Source organism: Hippoglossus stenolepis, chromosome 23 (assembly GCF_022539355.2).
Source record: "Hippoglossus stenolepis isolate QCI-W04-F060 chromosome 23, HSTE1.2, whole genome shotgun sequence".
Lineage (NCBI taxonomy): Eukaryota > Metazoa > Chordata > Actinopteri > Pleuronectiformes > Pleuronectidae > Hippoglossus > Hippoglossus stenolepis.
In genome coordinates, this window is record NC_061505.1 from 22,695 (window position 1) to 33,561 (window position 10,867).

A 10,867-nucleotide genomic window follows, 5' to 3' on the forward strand; every position below is an offset into this window, starting at 1 on the left:
TAATCAAGTAAAGCACTTCACAATAAATGGGACAGTAGAAACATGAAGCTTATTTTCCACATCGTGTCGACAGTTCACACGGACAGAAAGTCAATCACATCATTCACTCACTTAAGTTGAGCTTTTTGTTTGACATAGACATTATAAAAACAAACCTGTGAGTAGCATGCTTTCATGACTGGCTACGATGAAACAGAACCAATCAGCAGCAATATTAACCAGTTCTCTCTGTTGGTTTTATATTTGTGTTTGAATGTTCAGTGTCCAACAGAAGCTTTGTCGTGCTGCAACACAACTGGACTCAGATATTCAGCGGTGAGACGATCTCTGTCAGGTGTGAGATCCAGGGAGGAGGAGACACCCAGTGGGAATATGAATGGAGGACAACAAGCTCCCACCAACCAGTCACTGGTCCAAACACAGCTCCCACACACAGTGAATACAGGCTGGGCACTGCCTCTGTTTTCCACAGTGGAGAGTACTGGTGTAAGGCCAGAGCGGACTTGTATTCCTCAACAGAGTGGAGTGACGCCTTCCAGCTGAGAGTAACACGTGAGTCCAATCATCTTTCAACACCTCCACCGAGGACGTTACGTCTTCACCTCTTTCTGTTTGTTTTTCTTGGCAGGATTACGTAAAAACTACTAAACCAATTTCCGCCCAATCCCCAGATAGCATCTGGGTGTGGACCTAAACTGGTCCACATGTAAACCAGCTAATGTGGCCCAAATACCTGAAAACAAACCTGGGTCTTTTTGGCACACATCAGGTGCTGTAGGCAAAGTGTGATCTGGATGTGGACCTCAAGTGGTCCATGAATGGTGAACATGGCTCAAACAGCACATAACAGATCGGGGCCACCTTTGGCCCTTTTGGTGACAAACGGTATTGCGACGGCTTATCTGTGGCCCGGCTCTGGCAAACAGCAGTGGACTGCCCAAGTGCCATCGTTCCATGAGGTGTGTGGGCTGGATGACAGTGTGACAGTGTGGGCCACATCTGGGCCCAAAGCATTCAGCTGTGTGGGGATCAATGAACCTTTTACATGTTGAGATTCATCATTAGACCTTTTCTGTCTTAGATATTTTACGATCAGAACTTTGTCCTCTACTGAGTGAAATTCTGCTTCATACGCTTTAATCTTTTTTCCCCATTAAATTTGTCTTTCATTTTCTCTCACGCACTTTGAAAGCCAATAAACCCAGGCCCAGGCTGACTGCCCATAACACAACCATCACAGGAAAGGGAAGCGCAGCACTGATCTGCTCTGTGGATAACGCGGCTGAGTGGAGATACGACTGGTTCAGAAGAACCTCAGCCTCCTCTGCAGCTCAGATCCTAAGATATAATGAAACAGATGATGAAATCAGCATCTCAGAGGAAGGCATCTACAACTGCAGAGGAAGGAGAGGAGACACAACTGTCTTCACAGAGGACAGCAACCTAGTCACAATAGAGAACAGAGGTAAGAGTCAGTTTAGAAATCCAAAGACTAGTTACCTCCGCTGTGGAGGTTATATTTTGTCCCTGTACGTTTCTTTCTTTATTTGTTTGTCAGCAGGATTACGCAAAAACTACTGGATGGATTTCCACGAAACTTGGGACAGAACCAATGAACTTTAGATGGAATCCAAACATCCAGACTTTCTTTAACACGATGTAACTTTTACAGAGCAACAGCGCCCTCTGCAGCCACACGTGCTATTTTTTAATAACTTCAGAGTGTTTTTAACTGATCTCAGTTCAGCTTCACTCTTCAACTGCAGCTGGTTGTGACAGTTGAAGCTGACTCTCAGTCAGTTCTTCTCACAGGAGATGGAACCCACTCAGCAGAGTCACAGAGAACAGACGTTCATTGAGAGAAGGAGGAAACTTTCTCCATATTAAGGCAGAGAATCATTACATTAACTTGGAAGCTGCTGTTTTAAGGTTAAACAGTTGCATAGTGTTTTGCTTTAAGATTGTGTGATTGTTTTTTGATTATTTTCCCTGATGAAAAGATGAGGACTGGTATCTGTAAAGTTTGGTGGAGGTATGAGCTGTACTGAGTTCATTCTACTTTCTTCTGTTCTGTGTTTCTATTTGTGATCAGTTTCCCACAAGGCGTCTGTGGCCCTGCAGCCTGACTGGTCTCTGATATTCAGCGGTGAGATGATCACTGTCCGGTGTGAGGTCCCTGCAGATGGACTGACTGAGTGGGAGTATGAATGGACCAAACCCAACTCAACTACGGTTCCAACACACAATGAATACAGGATTGTCAATGCGTCCTCGTCCGACAGTGGAAGCTACAGGTGTTTGGCTAAAGACAAGAAGAACTTGACTTCCACAACCGAGTGGAGCGATGTCGTCACATTAACAGTTTCTGGTGAGAAAGACTGAGTTTTGAGAAACTGGCAAATGTCTCCTTCAATTTATGTTCATATGCGCTGATAAAAAATAGAATACAACAAAAAGTAACGAGGGATGCACCGATTCAAAAGCTGAACATCTTACCGATATTTATCTTGTTGTTGCGATCAGCCTATTGGCGAGTAAGATGACGTTCACCGATGTTTAGATGTTATTCTCATCTGGGAGGAAACAATTGCTGTTCAGAATCCAAACCAAAATATCCTGGATACAAACGATCTGGGACCGAGGTCCTGCCGATACACGACCAATCGTGAGTCAGCCTCAGCCGTCAGTCAAGATGTTTCACCCTGTTTTTATAACGTCAAAAACTAATTCAGTTCAACCCAAAACTTGAACATACAGTACATCAGAGGTACAAGAACTTCCTTTCTTCCTGAGATAATTTGACCTATACTGCAGCCAGCCACCAGGGGGCGAACTCACTGATGTGGAGCTGTGTTGTCGTCCATCTTTATACACGGTCTATGCTCAGCACCTTCAGACCAGATGGATGTGGGCCACTTCAGGCAGTGATGCGGCTCCTCTAGCTTTCCTGTGGACAGAATGGATCCGAGCCTGAACTCGTCCACTTGTTAAAGAGCTGATGTGGCCCAACTATCCCAGAACAAACCTGGGTCTTTATGGTAAACATGCGGTGCTCTAGGCAAAGTGTGATCTGGATGTGAACCTAAAGTGGTCCACGTGGTGAATATGGTCCAAATAGATCCAAACGAATCTGGGCCACGTTTGGCACCTTTGGTTAATGTACGGTACGGCTGTGGCTAACTTGTGGCTCTGATATGGCAACAGGTGGTATAATCTGGGCCAAAGCATTTTGTACTTTTGCTTTTACTGCTGTTTTAGTTTGTACGACTGCAGAAGACTAAAGGAGATACATGTTCTACTCATTTCATTCAACTCACATGAAATGGACTAAATGCCAAAGTGTTTTTAACATTAACAGAAAGACCAGCGGCTAACCTGCGTGCTGACCACAGAGCCTTTCCAGTAGGGGGCAGTGTGCTCCTGACCTGCTCCGTGGGACCTTCATCACCTGGCTGGAATTATTATTGGTACAGAGGTGAGAAAACCTCGGAGCCCCTGACGGATGAGGATTTCAAGTCAGATGGACAAAGTGCTAGTGCCTCACGTGAAGGACAGTACTGGTGCAGAGGAGGAAGAGGAGATCCAGTTTACTACACCGAGTACAGTCACTCAGTCAGGATTCATGAAATTGGTGAGTGCGGAGAAAATCCATTCTGCGTTCATGACTGTTTGTTGAGATTACGTAAAGGTTGATGCTGATACAAGCTGTTATTCTATCTTTACTGGTGAATATGAATAGTCCACAACAGAGCTGCTGTGACTCTTCAACCCAACTGGCCGAACAGATACAGAGGAGAAACCGTCACACTGAGGTGTGAGATCCAGGGAGGAGACTCTGAGTGGGAGTATGAATGGACAGCAACCAGCTCACATGCACCTCCCAACACAAAGGAATTCAGGATCAGTGTGGGGTCACATGTGAGCGGCAGTTACTGGTGTCAGGGCCGACTGAAAGGTGCACGGCAGAATTCAACAGGATGGAGTGTTCCCCTCACGTTGGACCTGTCTAATGGTGAGTCAAGTCATATTTAGTATTAAAAATATAAGTGTTTAAGTTTAAATGTTTTCACTGTTTTTATAACATCAAATAACTAATTAAAACCAAACTGATCAGAAACATGAACACGTGAACAAACTAAAATGAAAGAAACCATGGTTGACATATACTGCAGGCAGCCACCAGGGGGCGATTGTTATAATTTGGCTTCACTTTTGGGGCAGTCATGTCGATGGCTGAATGTGTAGCATCCAGAAATTGCATTGGTTCCAAAATGAACATCTCTAGACAAACATGAAGACGTGTTTTTGTTCTGACGATGTTCCGTTTCAGCGGCTGCACCACGACCTGTCGTCACTGTGTCTCCGTCATGGCTGACTCCTGGAGCCTCAGTGACTCTCACCTGTGGGGTTCCACATCCGGCTGCAGGATGGAGGTTCTCCTGGTACAGAGTTGACCTGAGTAGTTTGAATCAAGTCCCCAGATGTCCACCGTCATTTCTAGATAGGATGAGTCCTGTGCACATTCCTTACAAGTACAGTTATGAGCTGCTCCCAGGAAGCAACGGAAGGACTGAACAAAACTCCTCCGTCATCAGAGGCCAGACGGAGTCAGCAGGTTATGCATGTCGAGCTGGAAGAGGAGACCCCGTGTTTTACACTAAGTACAGTAAGATAAAGTGGGTCTGGTCTGGAGGTGAGTTGGTTTCTTTCTCTTGAAGCAGATGTTGTCTCTTCAGTCGGTCAGTTACTTGGGGAACATTACTTTGGCTGGTTCCTCCAGGTGATTCACTTTTAGAGGTGATAGGTCAAAGGTCAAGACAAATACAGGGTTAGAGAGACAATCTAAAGTTTATATTGATCAGAGAATCATTCCCCAAAATCTAATGTCACATGAAATTATTTTTTTTGTGCATCCTATAGGACTGACTTGAAGTTGATATTATTTATGATCATATGCTCGGACTGACATCATCATGATGTCACTGTGATGTCAACAAACGATGTCGTCCTTCTGACGTTTCCCCTGTAAAATGACGCAAAGCCTCAAATGACACCTTTAATCTGGAAACATTACAAATGTATTCTCGTAATATTATGACCTCATTCCCAAAAACAAGACTGTGACTGAGATGGAGTCTCTGCTGATGGCTTCACGTTTTTAATGCTCGACAAATTTAAACCATTAGTTGATGTTTCATACTTCATGTCACGTTTTTCAGATTCCTATTCGTCAGTGTCTCTCACAGTGAGTCCAGACTCAGTGCAGCACGAACTTGGTGACCTTACCCTTCTGACCTGCGAGCGAAACTCTGATAAACTGAGATTGTGGAGGTTTACTGGAGACCAAGTACTATTGTTCGAGTGCAGGTCTCACAAGACAAAGTTCACATGGTCCATGGAAAGTCTTCGTTCTGGAGTTTACTGCTGTGAATCTGGATCAGAGATCAGCAACGCAGTCAACATCTCTTCAGGTTGTAGTTTTTCATTGAATCTATTCACACTGTGCATGTTTCCAACATCCCATAATGTGATTTAAAGGTAGAGTAACTGAAAGTGGGGAGCACTGCCTCCCTTCACTGCTCCTTCAGGAGCTGCACCCCCCACATTTACCAAGGTGCATCACATCAAACATGATCTCTGGATGAAATTCACCCTCTTTATTTACACAAACCACACGTTCAACGACCAGAATCAGCTGCGAGAGTGTGTCCGTCTGCCGTTAAACAAGCAGACATCACGTAACTGTGTGGACGCCACAGCCCACAGCGCCATCCGGAGGCTGCTCTCTCTTTACTCAAGAGGAGGTCTCTTGGTTGGAGAGCAGGACTTATTGATGTCACTTTCAGATTTTGCGATGCTCTCACTCAAAACCCTGCTCTCACACTCAACTCTACCCTGCTTGAGCTCAGACGTCCTGCTCTTGAAGCCAGGGCTGTGTATTTAAACCAGATGTTTTTCCAGCGCACACACAACGTACAGCTCACGGACGTGAGGAGCAGAATTTGACAAAAAGTGCATTGAAGGACTTTGGCTCCACTTTAACATCTAATATTTAGACTCATGCTGTTTATATACAAGCTGAATTATCAGGTTGTTCACATTGTTGATGGTTTTTTAACTGTTTACAGTTCCAGGTCCTGTTATCCTGGACAGCCCTGCTCGTCCTGTGACTGAGGGACAGTCCGTTACTCTCCGCTGCTCGTCGTTCGGAGGAAACCTCTATTCCAACTTCTCTTTCTACAAAAATGGTGAACTCCTCCGAAGGGATGTCAGAGGGAAACTGGAAATCTCAGCTGTGTCAAAGTCAGATGAAGGTCTCTACAAGTGTGAACATTCAGGAGACTTCTCACGGGAGAGTTGGATGTCAGTAAAATGTGAGTGTGATCAATATGAGGTAGAAAAGGAGTCTCCAGGTTGAGAAGTAGATTCAAATCTTTTCTACTCAGTATTTTCACTGAGACGGCTTCTAACCACCAGGTCCACTTGGTCAATACACTCATAAAACTTTTCCAGATATTTTTACAGCTGGAAACTTGTTTTTACACATATACAAAGTATTTCTACAACTACAAACCTTTTTTGCACATATTGAAATATTTGTTCAACAACAAAACTTGTTGTTTTTTTCACGTCAAAATGTCTGCTGAAGTGTTGGTTCTATATTTTTCCCTGTCATGGATCTGCCTTTGCTCCTCACTGCTCCTCGTCTGATCCCGTTAATCCTGCAGCACCTCCCTCTGCGTCTCCTGTGGTCATTGGGCTGGTTGGTGGCATCACACTGATTCTCTTCCTCTCGCTGCTGCTGTTGTGTTGGTGCAGGAATTCAAAGAGTGAGAGCTGCTCTTGTTCATTTCATTTAAATCAAACTTATTCCAAACTCTTTTGGTTTGAGAGCAGGACTTATTGATGTCACATTCAGATTTTGTGATGCTCTCACTCAAAACCCTGCTCTCACACTCAACTCTACCCTGCTTGAGCTCAGACGTCCTGCTCTTGAAGCCAGGGCTGTGTATTTAAACCAGATGTTTTTCCAGCGCACACACAACGTACAGCTCACGGACGTGAGGAGCAGAATTTGACAAAAAGTGCATTGAATGACTTTGGCTCCACTTTAACATCTAATATTTAGACTCATGCTGTTTATATACGAGCTGAATTATCAGGTTGTTCACATTGTTGATGGTTCTTTAAAGGGGACATAGCATGCCCATTTTACCACAAGTTGATATGGTTCCTTGGGGTCTTAATGAAATGTCTGTAACATACTTTGGTCAAAATACCACAAGGATCATATAAAACAGCTTTTTACCCTGTATAAAACAGCCCTCCACAGAGTGACCTGTTTTGAGTGCCTGTTCCTTTAAATGCTAATGAGCCAGCTCCCCCTCCCCCCTCTCCCCCCATGATTTTAAACAATATAAATTACATATTTTATATGATATAAATTATCAAATATGCATCCCATACTTTGTATTCCCCTTCTGTTGTCCTGGAGTTTTAATTTTCCCAATCACATAATTAAATGTCCCCTCTGCCCCCACTACAAGCACACAAGCAGACAGACAGAGAGAGAAAGAGAGGTGGGGCTATGAAGACCATCATTTACCCCGAACCCCGACATTCAACGGGTACAACAACAAGCGGAGAAAGCAGAATCGCGGGTTCCTCCAGGTGATTCACTTTTAGAGGTGATAGGTCAAAGGTCAAGACAAATACAGGGTTAGAGAGACAATCTAAAGTTTATATTGATCAGAGAATCATTCCCCAAAATCTAATGTCACATGAAATTATTTTTGTGTGCATCCTATAGGACTGACTTGAAGTTGATATTATTTATGATCATATGCTCGGACTGACATCATCATGATGTCACTGTGATGTCAACAAACGATGTCGTCCTTCTGACGTTTCCCCTGTAAAATGACGCAAAGCCTCAAATGACACCTTTAATCTGGAAACATTACAAATGTATTGTCGTAATATTATGACCTCATTCCCAAAAACAAGATGTGACTGAGATGGAGTCTCTGCTGATGGCTTCACGTTTTTAATGCTCGACTAATTTAAACCATTAGTTGATGTTTCATACTTCATGTCACGTTTTTCAGATTCCTATTCGTCAGTGTCTCTCACAGTGAGTCCAGACTCAGTGCAGCACGAACTTGGTGACCTTACCCTTCTGACCTGCGAGCGAAACTCTGATAAACTGAGATTGTGGAGGTTTACTGGAGACCAAGTACTATTGTTCGAGTGCAGGTCTCACAAGACAAAGTTCACATGGTCCATGGAAAGTCTTCGTTCTGGAGTTTACTGCTGTGAATCTGGATCAGAGATCAGCAACGCAGTCAACATCTCTTCAGGTTGTAGTTTTTCATTGAATCTATTCACACTGTGCATGTTTCCAACATCCCATAATGTGATTTAAAGGTAGAGTAACTGAAAGTGGGGAGCACTGCCTCCCTTCACTGCTCCTTCAGGAGCTGCACCCCCTACACTTAGGTGCATCACATCAAACATGATCTCTGGATGAAATTCACCCTCTTTATTTACACAAACCACACGTTCAACGACCAGAATCAGCTGCAGTGAGTGTGTCGTCTGCCGTTAAACAAGCAGACATCACGTAACTGTGTGGACAGTTCGGAGGCTGTTTCTCTCTTTACTCAAGAGGAGGTCTCTTGGTTTGAGAGCAGGACTTATTGATGTCACTTTCAGATTTTGCGATGCTCTCACTCAAAACCCTGCTCTCACACTCAACTCTACCCTGCTTGAGCTCAGACGTCCTGCTCTTGAAGCCAGGGCTGTGTATTTAAACCAGATGTTTTCCAGCGCACACACAACTTATGCTCATGGACGTGAGCAGGAATTTGACAAAAAGTGCATTGAAGGACTTTGGCTCCACTTTAACATCTAATATTTAGACTCATGCTGTTTATATACAAGCTGAATTATCAGGTTGTTCACATTGTTGATGGTTTTTTAACTGTTTACAGTTCGAGGTCCTGTTATCCTGGACAGCCCTGCTCGTCCTGTGACTGAGGGACAGTCCGTTACTCTCCGCTGCTCGTCGTTCGGAGGAAACCTCTATTCCAACTTCTCTTTCTACAAAAATGGTGAACTCCTCCGAAGGGATGTCAGAGGGAAACTGGAAATCTCAGCTGTGTCAAAGTCAGATGAAGGTCTCTACAAGTGTGAACATTCAGGAGACTTCTCACGGGAGAGTTGGATGTCAGTAAAATGTGAGTGTGATCAATATGAGGTAGAAAAGGAGTCTCCAGGTTGAGAAGTAGATTCAAATCTTTTCTACTCAGTATTTTCACTGAGACGGCTTCTAACCACCAGGTCCACTTGGTCAATACACTCATAAAACTTTTCCAGATATTTTTACAGCTGGAAACTTGTTTTTACACATATACAAAGTATTTCTACAACTACAAACCTTTTTTGCACATATTGAAATATTTGTTCAACAACAAAACTTGTTGTTTTTTTCACGTCAAAATGTCTGCTGAAGTGTTGGTTCTATATTTTTCCCTGTCATGGATCTGCCTTTGCTCCTCACTGCTCCTCGTCTGATCCCGTTAATCCTGCAGCACCTCCCTCTGCGTCTCCTGTGGTCGTTGGGCTGGTTGGTGGCATCACACTGATTCTCTTCCTCTCGCTGCTGCTGTTGTGTTGGTGCAGGAATTCAAAGAGTGAGAGCTGCTCTTGTTCATTTCATTTAAATCAAACTTATTCCAAACTCTTTTGGTTTGAGAGCAGGACTTATTGATGTCACATTCAGATTTTGTGATGCTCTCACTCAAAACCCTGCACTCACACTCAACTCTACCCTGCTTGAGCTCAGACGTCCTGCTCTTGAAGCCAGGGCTGTGTATTTAAACCAGATGTTTTTCCAGCGCACACACAACGTACAGCTCACGGACGTGAGGAGCAGAATTTGACAAAAAGTGCATTGAATGACTTTGGCTCCACTTTAACATCTAATATTTAGACTCATGCTGTTTATATACGAGCTGAATTATCAGGTTGTTCACATTGTTGATGGTTCTTTAAAGGGGACATAGCATGCCCATTTTACCACAAGTTGATATGGTTCCTTGGGGTCTTAATGAAATGTCTGTAACATACTTTGGTCAAAATACCACAAGGATCATATAAAACAGCTTTTTACCCTGTATAAAACAGCCCTCCACAGAGTGACCTGTTTTGAGTGCCTGTTCCTTTAAATGCTAATGAGCCAGCTCCCCCTCCCCCCTCTCCCCCCATGATTTTAAACAATATAAATTACATATTTTATATGATATAAATTATCAAATATGCATCCCATACTTTGTATTCCCCTTCTGTTGTCCTGGAGTTTTAATTTTCCCAATCACATAATTAAATGTCCCCCTCTGCCCCCCCACTACAAGCACACAAGCAGACAGACAGAGAGAGAAAGAGAGGTGGGGGCTATGAAGACCATCATTTACCCCCGAACCCCGACATTCAACGGGTACAACAACAAGCGGAGAAAGCAGAATCGCGGGCTGACCTTATATATACAGTCTATGGGGCTGACCAGCGGAGAAATGCTCGTCCCGTGTGAACAGCCAGGCGGCTGCGCGCTGGAGGACGGCGCTGCGCTGCCTGCGCTTGGCCTACATGGGCCAAGACCATGTAGGGAGACTTCCAGTTCCTTGTTACGACACAAAACCCAGGAAGCTCAATCGAGTCGCTCAAGCATGACGTTTCTGACTTAGAGGAACTATAACAAAATGCGCAAGTGTTTTTTCCCCAGAGTTTTTGGGTTGGTAGACATGAGCCAGATACCCACATTAACCTGTAGAAGCACTAACCAAGTGGAATTTGCATGATATGTCCC

The 10,867-nt window shown here is 44.0% G+C and overlaps 1 protein-coding gene across 1 annotated transcript in view; it reads left to right on the forward strand.

The window, feature by feature from the left end:
- LOC118102965 overlaps window positions 1-6,492 on the forward strand; it is a 7,907-nt gene extending 1,415 nt beyond the window's left edge. The window contains exons 4-11 of the mRNA XM_047338970.1: window positions 262-552; window positions 1,193-1,465; window positions 2,093-2,368; window positions 3,359-3,631; window positions 3,740-4,012; window positions 4,331-4,693; window positions 5,220-5,471; window positions 6,129-6,492. Of these exons, the coding sequence (XP_047194926.1) occupies window positions 262-552; window positions 1,193-1,465; window positions 2,093-2,368; window positions 3,359-3,631; window positions 3,740-4,012; window positions 4,331-4,693; window positions 5,220-5,471; window positions 6,129-6,418 (2,291 nt within the window). The 3' untranslated portion in view covers window positions 6,419-6,492. The remainder of the gene's footprint in view (window positions 1-261; window positions 553-1,192; window positions 1,466-2,092; window positions 2,369-3,358; window positions 3,632-3,739; window positions 4,013-4,330; window positions 4,694-5,219; window positions 5,472-6,128) is intronic.
- Window positions 6,493-10,867: the final 4,375 nt, after the last annotated feature.